At 35.9% G+C, this 22,172-nt stretch overlaps 1 protein-coding gene across 1 annotated transcript in view; it reads left to right on the top strand.

Moving 5' to 3' along the window:
• The window catches only part of PGGT1B (protein geranylgeranyltransferase type I subunit beta), a gene marked incomplete at its 5' end in the record, with an annotated part of 60,574 nt that overhangs the window by 11,013 nt on the left and 27,389 nt on the right, over positions 1–22,172 (top strand). Inside the window, 3 exons of the mRNA XM_082650158.1 lie at positions 8,551–8,618; positions 12,368–12,519; positions 14,098–14,230. Coding sequence (XP_082506284.1) covers positions 8,551–8,618; positions 12,368–12,519; positions 14,098–14,230 — 353 coding nt within the window. The remainder of the gene's footprint in view (positions 1–8,550; positions 8,619–12,367; positions 12,520–14,097; positions 14,231–22,172) is intronic.

The following is a 22,172-nucleotide window of genomic DNA, read 5'->3' as shown; positions in this document are numbered from 1 at the left end:
AGTCTTACATTTCTTTTCCCTTTTGGTGCCTAGAGCATTTTTGTGTTATCAACAGTTGTTGGACTGCTAAATTACCTACACCTTTTCCTACTTTTCTTCTTTTCTCTATTTTCACGTTTAGCCTAGAGCGTCCTCTGGCTCCTCAAATATTTTCTCATTCATAAGACATTTGCAGACTGCATAGAACATGCTTTCTGTAACTCTTAGCTCTGTATTTGTCCTACTTTGTGATATCACATAAAATCTTAGGGAATTTAAAAATCTTAAAAGTGTTAAACAAAACCCAGAGACCGTAAAGGAAAAATTTGGTAGATTTGACTAAATAAATATTTTTAAATGTTATGTAGGGAAAGAATAAGTTGGATAACTGACGGACTTGGAGGAAATTGTGCCAATATATATACCAGACAAAATATTAATATCCAAACTATAAGGAATTGTTAACAATAAAAAAAAAATGACACATTGCGATTTAGAAAATGACAAAATTTATGAATAGGTAGTTTGCAAAAGAAGTACAGATAGTCATTAAATACATGAAAAGAGGATTAATGGATACTAGGAATTAGGGAGATGCAATAGAAACAAGGATGTTAACATTTTTTTATCTAACAAATCAATTTAGCAAAAAGTTTTTAAAAGTTTGTAGGAATGTAGGGAAAAGAGCACTTTAATATTCTTTTGGTGAAAGTAAAAATTATTGCAGCCTTTGAAGAGCATTTTAGCAGTGTAACTTTTTATCCTCACATATTCTCGTGTGTGTTGTAATTAGTTAAATAATGGCCCCCCAAATATATGCCCATCCAGAACCTCAGGATGTGACCATATTTGGAATAAGGGTCTTTGCAGGTATAATTAAAGTAAGGATCTCAAGATCAGTGACTGGTGTCCTTCCAAGAGAAATGAGAGGGAGATTTGAGACACAGAGGGGAAGGCCATATGAAGACAGATGCAGAGATTAGAGTGATGGGTCCACATGGTAAGGAACATCAGGACTCCCCACAGCCACCAGAAACTAAGAGGGGGCATAAAATGGATTTTCCCTTAGAGCCTCCAGAAGGAACCAACCCTGCTAACAACTTGATTTTGGACTTCTGGGCTCCAGAACTATGAGAGAATAAATTTCTGTTGTTTAAAGCCACCAGGTTTATGGTAAGTTGTTACTAACCTCAGGAAACTAATACATGTGCACAAAAATCTGTATAGAAGAATGTTTTGGCATTGTTTGTTACAGTAAGAAATTAGAAACAAATATCCACCAAAAGTGAAACAGTTAAATAAACTATGGTTCAGTAAAGAGTACAGCCCAGTAGTGAAGTGACTAAGGTAGATCTATATATGTACCGACATGAAACTGTTCATCAAATATAGTTAAATGATAAATGCCAACATGTACAGGGGTGTTTTGTTTTACTGATCTATTAACATCAATGTATAGGAAAAACTCTGAAAGCGTGCATAGACAGTCTTTGTGGAGGGGGAAGTAGATGAAAACAGAGGTAGGGGATGGCAGGATAAGGTACTTTAGTTTTATTCTATATATCTGCATTGTTTGAATGCTTAGAATAAATATGTTTCTGTATTAAAATTCAACTTTAAAAATTTTAGCTTAACCGCTCTTCAAAACACAACAAAAATAAAAACTAAACCCATTTATATGATTATACACAAATATCCATATTTTGCTACTGGCAGAAGCAATGCTGTACATTATTTAATATTTTGTAATTTTCAAAGACATCATCAAATTTGTTCTTCCCCTAATCTGCCTTCCCCAGAAGTGGAGAAGAAGATGAGAGGCAGAGTGATTAAGAGACCTGCCCAAGGCCATATACAGATGGAAAGTAATAGAGTCAGACTGAAATCCCTGGCTTCTGACTCCAGGCCCCAGTGCTGCTTTACTGGTGAAGTATATAGGGCCCTAGTGGAGACTATCATGAATGGAACTTAAGTACATTGTGAATATTTAATCACAATTAACCCTGGCCTTCCACTTAATTCCAGGGTTGTAAAGACCCTGTGGTATCCTAGTAATAAGTGTGTGGTCAGACCATTGGAGAGTTGGGGCCCTTTTCATCAATATCAGGAAGTATTTAGGAAACACAAGGGATCAGGCTGGGAATTTTGTGTTACCCTCTCTGATCAGGGACACAACCAGAGAATTTTGGAACTAGAACCAAACAAGGAATATTATAGTCCATCATTTTACAAATGAGGATATTAAGATCCAGAGAGAGTAATGATTTGTCCACAGTCATACAGCTAGTTAATGCTAGGGGCAAAATTAGAATACAGTTTTCCGTTTCTTATTTTCAGTTTTTCTAATACTAGTCCCATGCAATAGATGCTCTGTTTATCATGTATGTTTTTCTGTAAGATATGGATTTTTTCATGAGAACTCTGAGGCTGTCTTATGGTGATAAAGGAAAATAAATCTGGCATCTCTTCCATAACAGAGCTCATAAAACATTAGAATTAAGTGTTTGGAATTGTAGATAAGGTGGTTTAATATTAAAAGGTAAAATGTTGAATGATTTCAGTTTTTTAGTAGATTTTTCAGTCAGCTTGTGCCTTTTTTTTAACAACATGCTGAAAATGTAAGTATAGTTTCATGTGGCTAAATTGAGCATGTTGCAGATTTTAGAAATTATAGAGCACCTGTTTGGGAAGCATTGTAGATCAAGAACTTTTTGCAAAGATAGTCTCACAGTGGTTGGTCGGTTGATGTCCCCAGTTGCCCCTAGTCACATGTCTGGTAGGCTGTACTACAGGTCTTTTCACAGTCCACCTGCAATTCCAAATAATCAGTTTACCATTTGGTTGGATGAAACACTAATTTCTAATCTCTATGAGAGAAAATCTCCCACCTGCCTTCTGTTTAATTGCCCTGTTCTAAAACTAATCTGTGAAATTTAGAAAATAGATTTAAAAAAAACCACTTTTTAAATTATATAATATTTTATGTACCTTGTCTGGGTCTCTCTTGACATCCTGAAACAGTTATGTAAGGTGTGTCCTTTTACTAGGAAACCTTGTGTTTCTTGAGACCTGTGAGGAATTACTTCTATAGCCATAAAATATAAACGTCCATTTTTACCTTAAATCACCACATTCCTCTCTTGAATTCTCTTTGCTTATTGCAAAAACCTAACATTCAAAATGAGAATTAGAAAGTTAAGAAGATGACCAAAACAAGTTTTGAACTATATTTAAGCAGCATGACCACCATTAGTAATATGATATTTTAGCCCAAGAGTTGTCCTTTATTAGAAGCACCTAAATATAATTTTTAATGTATTTTTATTTTATCATTCACAATAAAATTTTCTCCTAAAAGAGGGGAAACACATTTTCTTATGAAAAGCAAAATAACTGCTGATTAAAATGTCTTTTTAAACTCATTAAAGTTTTACATTCTGCGGGTTTATAATCATTTTGTTTGCTTTTTAGAGAATATCTAAATGCATTGTCTTTTTGATGCTTGACATATAATTGGTGTTTATATGAGCTTAGTAGTAAAATCCTAGGTTGTAAATGAGATATGACGCAGTCATCAAGCAGGAGTCAGCCTTGTAGCTTAATAATTGACTTTCATGTGCAAGCATGCAGATAAAGGGATTGTTTTCCTTATGGTTGATAGCTAAACATGTTATATTCTCTAATAACACATCCCTCTACGTGCTCACACATAAATACACATATATGTATTATATCCATCTGCATATGCCCATTTTTGCTATTTTCCTTTTCTTTCCATAGACCCAGTTTCATTTTTTTAAAGTAATCTGGGTTTTTTTGATACATAGCTATCTAGACTGCTTCCATAAAACAAGGAAACTAGTTCGACTTTATGTATGCATTCACCAAATCAGTGGTTCTCAATTCTGACTGTGTATCAGGCAGGGATTATTTTTCTTTCTTATATATGATTGTTCAGGCCCTACTGTGAGAGTTTTGATGTGGGCCGAGGTTAGGACCCAAGAGCATCTATATTTTTCCAAACTGTACTTGATTCTGTTGGTCAGCCGGATCACACTTCGTTCGCTTCGTTATTACTGAATAGGAACACTAGATGGTGCTATCTAAAAACCTCCAAAGAGGTTTAAACTGTATCCTGAATTTGCATGCAGTTGTTAAATTTGGAATAAATTGCATGTTTATATTTTAATAATTATCATGAATAGGTAAGCTTACTAGAATTATAAAAGAACGCACAATAGCAGACAGATCTTGACAGGAACCAGAAAGAATGGCCTAATGAATTTTTTAAGATGATGATATGTACTCCATTTTGAAAATGGAAGAAAAGGTATTTTTATTTTAAAGAAAACGTTCCTTGATAAATTGTAACAGAAGCTGTTAATTTCCTCCTATTTCACTTTTGATAACATCTAATTAGCTGATGTTAAATGGTTACTGTTTATTGAGCCTTAGTCACTGTGCTGAACACCATCTAAACATGCCCTTGAACCTTTAGAAGAACCCTGCTAAATATTGATTGTAGTATATTATTGTTCCTAGTTCAAAAATGGAGGGAACCAGCTCAGAGAGGTTGTTACTTGCCTATAGAACACAGTGCTAGCAAGAATAGGATATTGAGTTTGATTCCAAGTGTCCATGCCACAGCTCCTAACCTTATGTGGTATTTTTCAGCATCAATATTTCTGCTAGTTTTCAGAAAAGTTAATAATTTAAGTGACATAAAAACACAGAAATGAGCAAATAGAAATTCCATTCATTTATTTCTAAGGAAATAATTTCATTGAGAAACAGATATTTATTAAACCCCTACTGTATGTCAGCCTCTGTAAGGCTGACAGAGGCTAACTAAGTTACTTAGTTAGCCTAACTAACTTAGTGGGGGCTCCAGAAAGGCTTCCTAAGGGAAGTATAAACTCAGACCTGAAACGTGGAATCAGAGCTTTCTTCCATCAAAAGTAGAAATAGGATTTGATTTTCATAGAAAACTATCAGCAAATCAGTAGCTTGAAAGGATAACTTTTAAAAAGGCAGTCTGAAGGAAATAAAACTGATTGCAAAAGTTTTAAGTCATAATAGGAAAACATTTTAGGCATCAGATCAAATATAGAGCCTAGGAAAATATACCTTTTGACGCTACCCCTCGCCCAATTAAAGATGGATTAAAACAAGTGACGATAAAAGGATAAAGGCACCCATGGCTTGGTAAGGAAGGGATAATTTAATTTTAGATTTTAAAAGTACAGTGTTAACATCCAATTTGGAGTATTGGAAGGAGTATTAGGCAGAATTCTAAAGATGTTGCCCCCTCTCCCACCAAAATTCCTGTTCCCTGGTTATTTAATCAAACACTGAGTTCTACAGAATTTGCAGGTGAAGTTAAGGTTACTAATTAGCTGACCTTAAAATGTGGAGATGGTCGATGAGTGTTATACATACAGGCACAGTATAATCACATAAGCCCTTAGTAAAGAAGGCAGAAGAGTCAGTCAGAGAACTGCAGATTAAAGAGGGCAAAAGAGAGATGCTGCAGAAGGGGAAGCCAGAGAGAGTCTAAGCATGAGGCGGATTTGAGCACCATTGCTGATTCTGAGATACAGAGGCCCAGATGCAAGAAATGGCAAGAGTGCCCTTTAGGAGCTAAGGGGGTCCCCCAGCTGACAGCTAGCAAAGGAATGGAGACCTTAGTCTTAAAACCATAAGGAACTTGATTCTGCCAAATAACTTGAATGAACTTGAAGGCAGATTGTTCCCCGGAGTCTCTAATAAGGAATGTAGCCCTACCAGCACGTTGATTTTTAGCCTGGTGAGACCTGCCTTGGACTTCTGACCTTACAGAGCTGTGAGATGATAAATGGGTGTTGTTTTAAGTTGCTAAGTTTGTAGTAATTTGTGATGACAACAATGACTAATAAAGAGAACAAAATTCACCTTTAATCGTATCCTCCTACACAGTATTATTTTATTTATTCTCTTCCAGGCTTCGATGATAAGCCCACTTCGCCTAATTATAAACATAATACACATATATTTTTGTATCCTGCTTTTTCTCTTAACTTGAGCATATATATTTCTCTATGTTACTATGTAGTTTTCCCTAATCATTACTTTTCATAGCAGTATAATGTTCTTTTGAGTATAGTATGTTATATTTAACCTGTTGGATTTTTGTGTCACTTCAAAATTTTTACCATCACAATACTATAGTGAGTGTTTCTGTGCATATGACCATCTCATATTTGAAGTTACTGGAGTGGATTTTCAGGTGCATCATTACCAGTCAGAAGGTATGAGCCTTTGTATAACTCATTATATATTGGCAAGTCTTAAATGGCTTACCAATTTAAAATTCTTAAGCAAAGATAAGAGAACCACGTTCATCAAAATCGTTATCACCATTAGATAACATTCTTTTTTAAATAATTTTTTTGTTAATGGGGGAAGATGCTTGGTGGAGAGTTTTAAATTTAGGGATAGTTTCCTAAATTACTCAAAGAATTAATGTATAAGCTACTATTCTAAGTATTTCAGGTGTATAAAGCTGAATAGTTTATAGTACCTGAAAACCAGTTATTATGATTAGTCATGTACCAGTCATAAGAGATATGAAGCTAGTTCTTCACCTCGGAACCTGTTTTTAAGTCAACTTGGTTTTTTTTGTTTTTTTTTTTTTGCGGTACGCGGGCCTCTCACTGTTGTGGCCTCTCCCGTTGCGGAGCACAGGCTCCGGACGCACAGGCTCAGCGGCCATGGCTCACGGGCCCAGCCGCTCCGCGGCATGTGGGATCCTCCCGGACCGGGGCACGAACCCGTGTCCCCTGCATCGGCAGGCAGACTTTCAACCACTGCGCCACCAGGGAAGCCCAACTTGGTTTTTTTTTTTATTAGCAATGCATGTACAGTCTGTTGGTACTACGTTCCTACCTTCTATTTTTATCATGCTGATTTTATAATAGTTCTCAAAACCATAATTATTTTCTTATTGTGGGTATGACCATTTTTTTCATTTATATTTTTTAATTTTTTTTCCAGCTTTCTGGAGATAATATTGACATATATATAAATTTAAGGTGTACAGCATGATTATTTGATACACATATATACTGTGAAATGATTACCACAATAAAGTTAGTTAACACCTCCATTCCCTTTACATAATTTCCTTTTTGTGTGTGTGGTGATAAAATTTAAGATTTACTATTTAAGGTCTTAACTTCCAAGTATACAATACTGTATTGTTAACTATAATCACCATGCTGTACATAACATTAAATCCCCAGAACTTATTCATCTTATAGTTAAAAGTTTGTACCCTTTGGCCAACATCTCCGCTGCCAGCCCTGACAACTACTATTCTACTCTCTATTTCTGTGAGTTCAGCTTTTTTAGATTACACATATAAGTAAGAACATACACTATATGTCTTTCTCTGTCTGGTTTATTTCACTTAGCATAATGCCCTCAAGCCTCATTCATGTTGTTGTAAAAGGCAGGATTTCCGTCTTTTTGATGGCTGAATAATATTCCTGTGTGTGTGTGTGTGTGTCTGTTTGTGTCTGTGTATGTGTAACACATATGACATTTTATCTGTATATAGCTCACATTTTCTCTCTCCATTCATCCATCTTTGGACACTTAGGTCGTTTTCACGTCTTGGCTGTTGTGAATAATGCTGCAATGAACGTGGGAGTACAGATATCTCTTTGAGATAATGATGTCATTTTGGGGGGGATATATATACCTAGAAGTGAAATTGCTGGATCATGGTGGTTCTATTTTTAATATTTTGAGGAACCTCCATACTGTTTTCCATAGTGGCTGCAACGATTTACATTCCCAGCAGTAGTCACAAGAGTTCCCTTTTCATCGATGTAGATATTTTCTTTGTTAAGTTCCCAGTTATATTCCATTGACATCTTGAAAAATTTTAGGTAGGAAAAATATCAGTGTGAGTAAACATAGTTTGAATAACTAGAGACTAAGTGCTAACTTACAGTGTTCTTTTGTACTTCAAAGCAAAGTATTGGACTTAGAATGAAGGTCTAATACTAAAATACAAAGTACATATATTTTCTGTGACTGTAGAGCAGTTTATACCTTTACCTTGCTCCCCTGTAAAGAAGCCATGAGTTAAAGTAAAAAGGCACTAGATGGGACATTAGGTTTCTAGATCCTTTTATGTTGCTAACCAGCTATTACCTTGAACATGTCACTTAACATCTGGGCTTCTGCTTTCTGTTCTGTAACATGAGGGATTGAATATGTTGATGACATGAAAATGGTCATTTAGGAAAAGTATGAAAGCATTTTGTACTCAGTGAGTTAGGCTTAAATTAAAGGTACCTGGTAGGAGGTCATTGGTTTGGTTTGGACTGGTTTGGAAATTAAATGAAGAAATTCCCATAAAGCTCCTAGAGCAGACATTCAGTGTTGCCTAGCATGAAAATGGAGACAGTGACAAAACTTTGGTACTAAAATACTCTGTTTCTGAGAGACTGTATAACTGAACTGCTTTAGAATCTGTACAAAAATAAGGTACATTTAAAATAAGTACCTATTTTTATTTTCCAGGATCAAATCTAAATCGCTGTGGTTTCCGAGGCTCTTCATACCTGGGTATTCCATTCAATCCATCAAAGGTTAGTTCTCTTTGCATTAGGAGGAAGGAGGAGAGGGAGTGGAGAGATTTTAGTAAGAAAGAAAACTAAGAAAGTAACAGAAAGAACCAGGCCTCCAAGTTTCAGTGTAGATAAATACTGTCTAATACTGTGTGTTGTGAACTGGAACTTTTTAAGGGAAAGCTATACCCACCTTACTTCTGGAAGAATGCACAATATATAAATGAACAGAAATTCCTGTTGTTAAAAAATTGTCTTTCTTACTATCGTGTGTGTGTTTGTGTAAAAATTATTGGTGATTTCTTGGAGAAAATGGAAATAAAGCACTCAAGAACATGATACTTGTTCTCTAAGAAACCAATGAACCGTGTGTTACAGAAGGACTTTATATTTGGTTCACATTTCTTAGGAATGAAAGAGAAAGCTCTTGCTAAGCAGTGATTGGAGACCCAAGTAGTGATGAATTATGATGACATTCCTGACGGTAGGCAGACTGTCTTCAGACTTATAGGCAGAGGCTTTGGTACCAGCACATGCAGGTATAGAAAGCAGTGAATCCTAACATATGAGAAGCTTTTTTTCTTCTTCAAAGAAGCAGACCCCAAACAAACTTTTGTAGGTGTTTCATCTGTGCGTAAAATATTTTTCTACAATAGAAAGCAGAGCAAAACTTCATCATTTTGTGGAAAGAGACCTCACAAAATAGAAACTTTTTCCTTGATGGGGGTCAGTCTGCTTATATAATGGTTACAAGCCAATATCTGGCTACACTGAGTACATCAAGATTTATATCCCTTTCCAAGCTGAAGGTAAATGACATGTTGCCAATTTTTCCATACTCTGCTTCAAAATTTCGGAATAAATAGCAGTGAGTTTGGAAAAGGTGACATGATTTGATAGAGGCACTGCTTCAACTTTCTTCCTCTGCCCTAAGCTGTAGACCAGCATGCCTGTGTCAAAGTCATATGACTTTGCTAAGGTGTCTCCAATCATGTATGCCAATTGCTTTTAACAGAGAATCTAGAAACTAAGGATCCATAAAAATTGTCCTTTTTCCCCATACATATAATACTTTCCAACTTAAGCCAGTCCTGAATAGAGGTAACTCTCCATTTAGTCATAATGGACAGGATATCTAAAAGTCATGACACTGATAATAATGACCATTATACAGCACCATACCCTATACAGATGTATACTTAAACTTGTTGGGGTAAAACAGTTCTTTGATAACATTACTTTTAAGAGACAGCCCCCTTACTCCCCTCACCCCCTTCCAAGGCATTTTCGAAACAAAAGGATAAAATGTAAGGAGAAAACATTTTTTGCCTTTGATTCACAGAGTCTCCTGAAACCCATTTTGGGCCCTTAATTCATCGAGACCCTGGCATTTTCTGGGGAAGCTAGGTCTCACTCCATTCTGTGTTGCATTAATCTGAATCTTGAGTGTTAGAGGGAGCTAGAGACTCTAGCTGGAATCATATAGGGCCACAAGGAGTTGTCACTTAGGGTGGTGGCTGAGAATCCAGGAGACAGATGAAGCCAAGAGAATCTGAGGAGGCACATATGATTTTTCAATACAGTATGTAAATAGTATCTTCGCTTTTTCGTCTGAAACCACCTATGGGCCATTCACTTACCTGAAAAATGTCCAGGACCTTTAGTGGCCATAGAACACTTTTTGAGAAACACTAATGGATCTTCTCAACCCCCTTTTCTCACTGTTTTCCTTCAACAAATCCCATATTCTGTATTAAATTATGTACTGTCCTTAACACATACTACATAGCCTGGAATCTTCCTTCTCTGCTTTCCTTTTACTTTTTCTTCTACCTGTAACGCCGCCTCTTCATCTGTACCTAACCAAACTCCTCTTCTGCTGCAGAAAACAATCCTTTATCCAGGTATTATTGTATCTCCATCATGACACATACAGCATTCTACTTTGTACTGTACTTATTCAAGTAGCCCTCTTCTCCCTTCAAGGTTAAGGTCCACATTTGATTTCTGTTCGGATTCCGCACAGTGTTTTTAACATAGCAGATATTTAGTGTGAGTACCAAAAAATGAAACGTTACAGGATTTCTAAGAAGGCAGTTATAAATGTGGAATAGGATATCCAGGAGTATTAAAGCTTGAGTTCTAAGGAGGAGCTCAGAATAAAAGAAATACCACGGTAAAAATTTGCTTGTCATATTTGTGAGACCATATAAGGAATTGTATATGTAAGGCTGGGTAGGTGGGGTGAGTTCAGATTATAGAGGATATTGAACACCTTTGCAAACTTATTCTATGAAGAACTACAGAAGGTCAGTGAGCAGCAAAGTATTCTGATTAAGTCACTAGTGGTTTCAAGACCCTTGAGTCGTGACTCCAAAGAAGTAGTGGCCCTTTTGATATTTGCCTTGCACTTGCATCATCATCAGTAAGATAACTAGCATCTGTATAGACAGTAATTTTATTTAATCCTCAGAGTAACCCTGTGAAATAGGTACTAATATCTCCATTTTCCAGAATGAGAAAATGCAGCAGTGAGTAGTAGAGCCAGGATTTGATGCCTTACAGTAGTGTAGAAGCTAACATTTATTGTAGAAAGCAGAGGAGTCTGTTTTAACCAGAATCTTGGTACAAGCTTCATTTTAACTTTCTAATGTTATGGGCAGTTATTCTAGTATTTGAAGCAATTATTGATGAGCCCAAACTAAAACAGAAGGAAATCCTGTGAGAAAGATGAATTTAAAATACACTCTTATTCTATCAAAATTAAAACTTTCTTAAACTGAGAAATAGTACAATGTGAAATTTTACATTTTTTAAGTGAAATCATCTTTTTAAAATAACCAAACAGGATTGGCTATTTGAAAATAATTATAAAACTTTAAATGCTTTGTGTATTGCAGAATGTAAAGTTACTTGGTTTTACATTTTTACTTTTACTTTAATAAGTTTTTTAATTAATTTTATCTATACCAGTGCCAGCTAGAGTCTACAGGATTTCCTACAAGGCGTCACATATTTTATAAACCTTAAGAGACTTTGATAACTGTTGATAGTTTTGTTGAAACAGTCAAATCAGTGAAGCTAATCTAATAAATATTCTGGTTATATGAGTTTCCTAGTTTGACTCCCCAGCTCTGCCTGGGCAATTACTAGTCTAACAGTCTTCACAAAAGACTTTTTGCAATCAATGCTCATTTGGTAATTTAAACTTTAAAAATTAGATTGTTTTATTTCTAGAGAATTTTTCAATATTAGTATCTTGAGCTCTTCTTTGCATTTTTTTGTCATTCTAAGTGTTAATATTATTAGAGACTCAAATAATTAAACCATATGAGAATAGAATAATGTTTTTCAACTGTATTGTTTTGTAGGATTTTTAAATGGTGATCACTACTGTGGTATTTAATTTGAATTTGTACAGCATAAAAAATAATTATTTCTACATGCTTTTCTAACTTTATAAGACTTAAATTATAAGTGATATGGTTGGTCAAATAGGAAGTTGAAATAATTTGGCTTATTTGAATATCAGATCTACTTCCATAAACTTGAGGATAAAATTGAAAATTATGTAGCCTGGAAAGTATGCAATAATACTTATGTTGAGACATACACGAAATTGAGTTTTGTTTGTCTCTATCAGATGTCTATGCAAATCAGTATAAACAACATTTAATTTTACTGTTTACTAAAACCTCTTGTCAAATTGCATAATGAAATAAGATCTCATTTCAGTTTTCTAATTAACATTATATTAATTTTGAATCTAGAATCCTGGAACAGCTCATCCTTATGATAGTGGCCACATAGCAATGACCTACACTGGCCTTTCATGCTTAGTTATTCTTGGAGATGACCTAAGCCGAGTAAATAAAGAAGCTTGCTTAGCAGGCTTGAGAGCCCTTCAGCTAGAAGATGGAAGGTATGGGTCATTCTTCGTTACTTGTCTTTTTTTTTTTTTAGGAAAAATCATTTGGAATTAAAAATAGATATAATCCTATACTAGAATTGTAGAGTTTATCATAAACTCTTATTAGAACCACCTAGAGTTCACTGTATACATACGGTTTAAGTGCCTAATCAGTGAAATATTTCTTATGTGAATGAAAATAAAAGTAATCACAATAACAGTTCCATTTTTTCTTAGTTCATTTTTCTTTTTTTTAAAGGCGATAATAGATCCATAAATAAATGGTTTAATAGTTTCAGGATTAGGATCTACTTTAATTTACATTCTGGGTAAAAAAAATGGACATTTTGAAGCAGACATACATTTAATCTAAACTTTTATGCCTTAAGACATAGTGATGGGGGAAAAAGGGATGAACATTGAATATTATTATATTCTAGTGTAGGTAGTTTCTGTGATATTATTAAAGGATAGAAAAAGTAGTGAGTTCATTAATATTTGATGGTTTGAGTGGTGTGTCTAACAAAAAAAAAGTTTTAAGGTGAAACTTTTTTTTACGTTTAGGAAGTGATAAAGCAGTAGTGATGCTATCTAAAGAAAAGACTTTGCAAACAAATCCTGCCACGTTGTTATAGCTGTAGTCCATCTACTGCTGTGTCTATTTTCCTGTCAGTATTTTAAAAACACTGCTGTTGATGAGGGGAAAATTAGTGGAAACATATAAGATAAATTGACATTAATTGGAAATACTATAAAACTAAATATTTACCTCAGCAAGTACATGTGACTAATTTCTCAATAATTCATTATAGTCTTTGGTCACTGCTGTCTTATCCTTATTTATAAATAAAAGAATAGATATGAAATACAAACTATTATGTACTTCTCTAAAACTAATTAAATATGTGAAAATTAAATTAAAACAATATGATCGGGGCTTCCCTGGTGGCGCAGTGGTTGAGAGTCCACCTGCCGATGCAGGGGACGCTGGTTCATACCCTGGTCTGGGAGGATCCCACGTGCTGCAGAGCGGCTGGGCCCGTGAGCCATGGCTGCTGGGCCTGCACGTCCAGAGCCTGTGCTCCGCAACGGAAGAGGCCACAATGATGAAAGGGCTGCGTACCACAAAAACAAAAACAAAAACCAATATGATCAGTTAATTAATGGTTATCTATATATACATTGAGAAGAAATTTCACATAAGCAGAACTTGGGCTTGAGAATTTCTTACTACCCAATAGGTCCCTGCTACTTTTTCTGCTATTAATTCTCAAGCCACTGTGCCATAGCTTTCCATGGCTGAGAGCAAAGAAACTTACTCTGAGTGGTGGCATCTGGGAAAGAGTAACTGTGGTAGTATGTTAAGCTACCCAGAAATTGAACTTGGGAGTACAGTGTTGATTTAGAGATAGTTTTATATTATTCAAATTAATAGTCCTTTATTGAATAATACAAGTAGTATATGGTTTTTAAATCTGTATTTAGTGATAGCTTTTTCTGTGAGTGAAGACATGAAGTAGGTGTTTCTAACTAACCCCCCTACAAAAAAATAAATTATAGTACAGTAAATCATATGGTTATTATTTTCAGTTTTTGTGCAGTACCTGAAGGCAGTGAAAATGACATGCGATTTGTATACTGTGCTTCCTGTATTTGCTATATGCTCAACAACTGGTCTGGCATGGATATGAAAAAAGCCATCAACTATATTAGAAGAAGTATGGTGAGTTGTGTTGATAAATTGACTCTTTGTTTTAAGTTATTACTGCTGATATATGGGGACTGGGGCATGCCTCATCTCTTCTAGCAATAATTTGGAAATAAGGATAATAAGATTGCTTTCTGGGTACATCATATATCAGAATAGCCATTTAAGAATAATATTCAAGGAAAGTTTGACTCTTTAGCCATTAAATTTTAAATGTAATCTGATTGTGTCCAAAGAAACTGTCTTTAGCAGAAAGACATTAGTCAGCCTTAGAAGCAAAAAATAGTAAAATCTCAAAGGTAAATGTTGAACCTATCTTAATAGGGATCATTGGGAAGTCGCAGCCAAGCATAAAGGAGAATTACAGTGCCCTTGGTGAGATTATTCCTATATTGGGTGTGAGGTGTGAGTTCCTTAAGCTATTTTGACTAGCAAGATTGACTAGGCTGACAGTAGATTTTTGGATCACTTTTGGTTTCTTAATACTTTTATGTGGGGTTTTTTTTTAATCTAAGGTTTATTTTAAGGAGAATATCAAGTAGAAATTTTATTCTTTCACACAATACAATTTAATCTTTTTATCAACAATAGTAAGGAAAACTTAGTTTAGTCTCAGCCAGAACTATCCTTTGCTCTACTTTTTAGTCTCTCATATACAACCAGAGAAATAGAAGTGCTGCTTCCCAGGTCTATTTTACTTCCTAAATATGAAATTTTTATAGATTAGAATATTTTAGGCTGTTAATTCAACTTTTACTAGTCCATATTTCAGAACAAAAATGTAAGTTCTTAGAGGAATGGAGTTATTTTTAATTGAATGTGTGAATGTGAATCAGATTTTATAGAATCTATAATAGCACAGGTTTTTAAAAGCCTGTGGAGGCAGAAAGACGAAACCTTTAAAGGAGTTTTAACATCTTTATTGGAGTATAATTGCTTTACAATGATGTGCTTTATAAAAGGAGTTTTAAGAGGAAAGGAGGTTTATGTTATAGACAAAGGTGGGAGATATACATTTTGGCATGAATATTGCAGAAATAACACCATGTTCTTCTCAGTGCATTGTATTTGGAGGTACAACATGTTAATTTGCTCTGTTATTGGTGATGTTAACTTTAATCACTTGGTTAAGGTGGTGTATGCCAGATTTTCCTCTGTAAAGTTAGCATTTTTCCCTTTGTAATTATTTAGTATCTCATGGTGAGATACTTGGAGACTGTATAAATATCCTGTCCCTCATCAAACTTATCCACTAGTATTGGTATGCATTGATATTTTCCAGCTCTATCATTCATTCTGTAATTATCAGTTAAAATTCTATAGTTATGGAAAGCTTTCCCTTCACCTTTATCTACTTATTTATTTAATTTAAACAGGCACTCTAGATTCTTGTTTTACTCAATGGGTTATTATCTGTAACTATCATGATTTATTTTGATGCTGTCCCAGATTCAGCCAGCAAAAACCCCTTCACCCCTTCAGCCAGCAAAAACCCCTTGTGCCCTTTTGGTGTGTCCCCTTCATTCTTTGAGCACCTCCTTGTCTTCTGGTACAAGATATTCCAGATTCATAGTTTAATTTCCCAGCCTCAGTTCTGAAATTGGTCATTTCTTCAAGGAGTTCTAGTTCTTATTGGAGGATGATGTTTAGAAACCACGATTTGGGCACAAAATATGCTTATTGGTGCTGGGATATCACTGCTTCTGGCCCCTCTCTCAGAGGTAGGAAATGTATATATATATACACAGACATCCCCCTTACACACTTATACACATCTATATCTTTTTATCTATCTATCAATCAAAAACCGTGAGTTCACACTAATACCTCAAATTTTAATCCAATACCACTAGGTTCATTTTAACCTTCCTTTTTTCATTTGTAACTCCCTTCTCAGAGAGTGACAAACCTGTCTCCTGTTATCCAGAATGCATTGGTTCTTTTTGTTTAGAGCCTGAAGGTATATAGTCAAAATGTTATATTTAAGAAACACTTGAGTTACTTCTTTTATTCCCTCCACCCCCAACCTTTAGTTTGTTTATGTTAATTTATTTGAAATAAAGTTGTTTATTTGTTTCTGTTTGGATTCTATTTTAGGATTCCCCCCAACTTTGTTGATTTTATTTCTTTAATATGTGAAATATTAACTCGGTTTTGAAAGTCATAACTATACAAAAAGTTATATTCAGAGATGTGTAACTCACATGGCTTCCTGTTCCTTCTATCTCCACCCCCTTCCTAACTCCCATGTTTGCCACCTTGTTCCCATTCACTCTGTAGGTAAACGTTCTCATTAGTTTTTGGTTAGGCCTCCCTGTACTTCTTTTTGATGAACAGATATGTACATTTTTATTTCTGCTTTCTTACTCAAAAGAGTACTTTTTTCAGTTTGCTTTTTACATTTAACAATATAGCTTGAAAACCACTCTATCAGGTCATAGAAATTTTCCTCATTTCTTTTTTAACAGTTTTGTAGTACTCCATCACGTGCACGTCATAGCTTTTTCCAGCTCTTCTATATATAGGCTACATATTTTCCAAATGCGAACAGTGTTGAAATTCATACCTTCTACATGTGTGCTTATGTATTGTTGGGGATATAACTTCAGAATAAATTCCAAGCAGTGGAATTGCTTAATCAAAAAGTAAATGCATACGGGGGGATTGGTTCAAGGTGGTGGAGTAGAAGGACATGCAGTCACTCCCTCTTGCGAGAGCATCAGAATCACAACTAACTGCTGAACAGTCATCGAAAGGAAGACACTGGAACTCACCAAAAAAGATACCCCACGTCCAAAGACAAAGGAGAAACTGCAACGAGATGGTAGGAGGGGCACAATCACAGTAAAATCAAATCCCATAACCGCTGGGTGGGTGACTCACAAACTGGAAAACAGTTACACCACAGAAGTCCACCCACTGGAGTGAAGGTTCTGAGCCCCATGTCAGACTTCCCAACATACGGGTCCAGCAATTGGAGGAGGAATTCACAGAGAATCAGACTTTGAAGGCTAGCGGGATTTGATGCCAGGACTTTGACAGGACTGGGGGTAACAGAGACTCCACTCTTGGAGGGCACACACAAAGTAGTGTGCGCATCAGGACCCAGGGGGAAGGGGCAGTGACCCATAGGAGATGGAACCAGACCTACCTGCTAGTGTTGGAGGGTCTCCTGCAGAGGTGAGGGGAGGCTGTGGCTCACCATGGGGACAAGGACACTGGCAGCAGAAGTTCTGGGAAGTACTCCTTGGCATGAGCCCTCCCAGAGTCCACCATTAGCCCCACCAAAGAGCCTGTAGGCTCCAGTGCTGGGTCACCTCAGGCTGAACAACCAACAGGGAGTGAACTCAGCCTCACCCATCAGCAGACAAGTGGATTGAAGTTTGAACTGAGCTCTGCTCATCAGAGCAAAACCCACCTCTACCCACCACCAATCCCTCCCATCAGGAAGCCTGCACAAGTCTCTTAGATAGCCTCATCCACCACAGGGCAGACAGCAGAAGCAAGAACTACAGTCCTGCATCCTGCAGAATGAAAAACCACATACACAGAAAGATGGACAAAATGAAAAGTCAGAGGACTGTGTGCCAGATGAAGGAACAAGATAAAACCCCAGAAAAACAATTAAATGAAGTGGAGATAGGCAACCTTCCAGAAAAAGAATTCAGAATAATGAGAGTGAAGATGATCCAGGACCTCAGAAAAAGAATGGTGGCAAAGATCGAGAAGATGCAAGAAATGTTTAACAACAACCTAGAAGAATTAAAGAACAAACAAACAGAGATGAGCAATACAATAACTGAAATGAAAAATACACTAGAAGGAATCAATAGCAGAATAACTGAGGCAGAAGAATGGATAAGTGACCTGGAAGACAGAACGGTGGAATTCATTGCCACAGAACAGAATAAAGAAAAAGGAATGAAAATAAATGAAGACAGCCTAAGAGACCTCTGGAACAACATTAAATGCACCAATATTTGCATTATAGGGGTCCCAGAAGGAGAAGAGAGAGAGAAAGGACCCGCGAAAATATTTGAAGAGATTATAGTCTAGAACTTCCCTAACATGGGAAAGGAAATAGCCACCCAAGTCCCAGAAGCGCGGAGAGTCCCAGGCAGGGTAAACCCAAGGAGAAACATGCCAAGACACATAGTAATCAAATTGGCAAAAATTAAAGACAAACAAAAACTATTAAAAGCAGCAAGGGAGAAATGACAAATAACATACAAGGGAACTCCCATAAGGTTATTAACAGCTTATTTCTCAGCAGAAACTCTACAAGCCAGAAGGGAGTGGCATGGATATTTTAAAGTGATGAAAGGGAACAACCAACAATCAAGATTACTCTACCTGACAAGGATCTCATTCAGATTCGACAGAGAAATCAAAAGCTTTACAGACAAGCAAAAGCTAAGAGAATTCAGCACCACCAATCCAGCTCTACAACAAATGCTAAAGGAACTTCTGTAAGTGGGAAACACAAGAGAAAAAAAGGACATACAAAAACAAACCCAAAACAATTAAGAAAATAGGAATATACATATTGATAATTACCTTAAATGTGAATGGATTAAATACTCCAACCAAAAGACACAGGCTCACTGAATGGATAGAAAAACAAGATCCATATATATGCTGTCTACAAAAGACTCACATCAGACCTAGGGACACATTCAGACTGAAAGTGAGGGAATGGAAAAAGATATTGCATGCAGTGGAAATCAATAGAAAGCTGGAGTAGCAATATTTATATCAGATAAAATAGACTTTAAATTAATGAATGTTACAAAAGACAAGAAAGGACACTACCTAATGATGAAGGGACCAAAATCCAAGAAGAAGACAATAACAATTATAAACATATATGCACCCAGCATAGGAGAACCTCAATACATAAGGCAGATGCTAAAAGCTATAAAAGAGGAAATTGACAGTAACACAATAATAGTGGGGGACTTTAACACCTCAGTTACACTAATGGACAGATCATCCAGACAGAAAATTAATAGGGAAACGCAAGCTTTAAATGACAAAATATACCAGATAGATTTCATTGATATCTATAGGACATTCCATCTGAAAACAGCAGGTTACACTTTCTTCTCAAGTGCACATGGAACATTCTCAAGGATAGATCACATCTTGGGTCACAAATAAAGCCTCGGTAAATTCAAGAAAATTGAAATCATATCAAGCATCTTTTCCAACCACAACGCTGAGATTAGAAATAACTTACAGGGAAAAAAAACCTTAAAAAACAAACACATGGAGGCTAAACAATATGTACTAAATAACCAAGAGATCACTGAAGAAATCAAAGAAGAAATCAGAAAATACTTAGACACAAATGACAACAAAAACACGATGATCCAAAACCTATAAACAATCTAACCTTACACCTAAAGTAACTAGAGAAAGAAGAAGAAACAAAACCCAAAGTTAGTAGAAGGAAAGAAATCATAAACATCAGAGCAGAAATACATGAAATTGAAACAAAGAAAACGGTAGCAAAGATCCATAAATCTGAAAGCTGGTTCTTTGAGAAGGTAAACAAAATTAATAAAACTTTAGCCAGACTCATCAAGAAACAGAGGGAGAGGATGCAAATCAATAGAATTAGAAATGAAAAAGAAGTTACAACGGACACTGCAGAAATAGAAAGCATCATAAAAGACTGCTACAACCAACTCTGTGCCGATAAAATGGACAACCTGGAAGAAATGGACAAATTCTTCAAAAGGTATAACCTTCCAAGACTGAACCAGGAAGAAATAGAAAATATGAACAGACCAATCACAAGTAATGAATTTGAAACTGTGATTAAAAATCTTCCAACAAACAAAAGTCCAGGACCAGATGGCTTCACAGGTGAATTCTATCAAACCTTTAGAGAAGAGCTAACACCCATCCTTCTCAAACTCTTCCAAAAAATTGCAGAGGAAGGAACACTCCCAAACTCATTCTATGAGGCCACCATCACCCTGATACCAAAACCAGACAGAGATCTACCAAAAAAAAATTACAGACCAATATCACTGAGGAATATAGATGCAAAACTCCTCAACAAAATACTAGGAAACAGAATCCAACAACACATTAAAAGGATCATACACCATGATACAGTGGGATTTATCCCAGGGATGCAAGGATTCTTCAGCATACGCAAATCAATCAATGTGATACACCATATTAACAGATTGAAGAATAAAAGCCATATGATCATCTCAATAGATACAGAAAAAGTTTTTGACAAAACTCAACACCATTTAGGATAAAAACTCTTCAGAAAGTGGTTATAGAGGGAACGTACCTCAACATAATAAAGGGCATATACGACAAACCCACAGCAAATATTATTCTCAATGGTGAAAAACTGAAAGCATTTCCTCTAAGATCAGGAACAAGACAAGGATGTCCACTCTCGCCACTATTATTCAACATAGTTTTGGAAGTCCTAGCCATGGCAATCAGAGAAGAAAAAGAAATAAAAGGAATCCAAATTGGAAGAGCAGAAGTAAAACTGTCACTGTTTGCAGATGACATGATACTATACACAGAAAATCCTAAAGATGCCAGCAGAAAACTGCTAGAGCTAATCAATGAATTTGGTGGAGTTGCAAGATACAAAATTAATGCACAGAAATCTCTTGCATTCCTAGACACTAAAACGAAAGATCAGAAAGAGAAATTAAGGAAGCGATCCCATTCACCATTGCCACAAAAAAAATTAAATACCTAGGAATAAACCTACCTAAGGAGGTAAAAGACCTGTACTCAGAAAACAATAAGACAGTGATGAAAGGAATCAAAGATGACACAGACAGATGGAGAGATATACCATGTTCTTGGATTGGAAGAATCAATATTGTGAAAATGACTATACTACCCAAAGCAATCTACAGATTCAATGCAATCCCTATCAAACTACCAATGGCATTTTTTGCGGAACTAGAACAAAAAATCTTAAAATTTGTATGGAGACAAAAAAGACCCCGAACAGCCAAAGCAATCTCGAGGGAAATAAACGAAGCTGGAGGAATCAGACTCCCTGACTTCAGACTATACCACAGAGGTACAGTAATGAAGACAATATGGTACTGGCACAAAAACAGAAATATAGATCAATGGAACAGGATAGAAAGCCCAGAGATTAACCCACGCACCTATGGTCAACTAATCTGTGACAAAGGAAGCAAGGCTATACAATGGAGAAGAGACAATTCCTTCAGTAAGTGGTGCTGGGGAAACTGGACAGCTACATGTAAAAAAATGAAATTAGAACACTCTCTAACACCATACACAAAAATAAAATCAAAATAGATTAAAGACCTAAATGTAAGGCCAGACACTATCAAACTCTTAGAGGAAAACATAGGAAGAACACTTCGACATAAATCACAGCAAGATCTTTTATCACCCACCTCCTAGAGTAATGGAAATAAAAACAAAAATAAACAAATGGGACCTAATGAAACTTAAAAGCTTTTGCACAGCAAAGGAAACTATAAACAAGGCGAAAAGACAACCCTCAGAATGGGAGAACATATTTGCAAATGAAGCAATGGACAAACGATTAATCTGCAAAATATATAAACAGCTCATGCAGCTCAATATTAAAAAAAAAAACACCCCAATCAAAAAATGGGCATAAGACCTAAATAGACATTTCTCCATAGAAGACATACAGATGGCCAAGAGGCACATGAAAAGCTGCTCAACATCACTAATCATTAGAGAAATGCAAATCAAAACTACAATGAGGTATCACCTCACACCGGTCAGAATGGCCATCATGAAAAAGTCTACAAACAATAAGTGCACTGCAAGACCCTTCACTGTTGGTGGGAATGTAAATTGATATAGCCGCTATAGAGAACAGTATGGAGGTTCCTTAGAAAACTAAAAATAGAACTACCATATGATCCAGCAGTCCCACTACTGGGCATATACCCTG

The sequence above is a fragment of the Grampus griseus genome, assembly GCF_964374135.1.
Source record: "Grampus griseus genome assembly, chromosome: 3".
NCBI classification, from domain to species: domain Eukaryota; kingdom Metazoa; phylum Chordata; class Mammalia; order Artiodactyla; family Delphinidae; genus Grampus; species Grampus griseus.
This window is presented reverse-complemented; position numbering and strand designations above follow the sequence as displayed.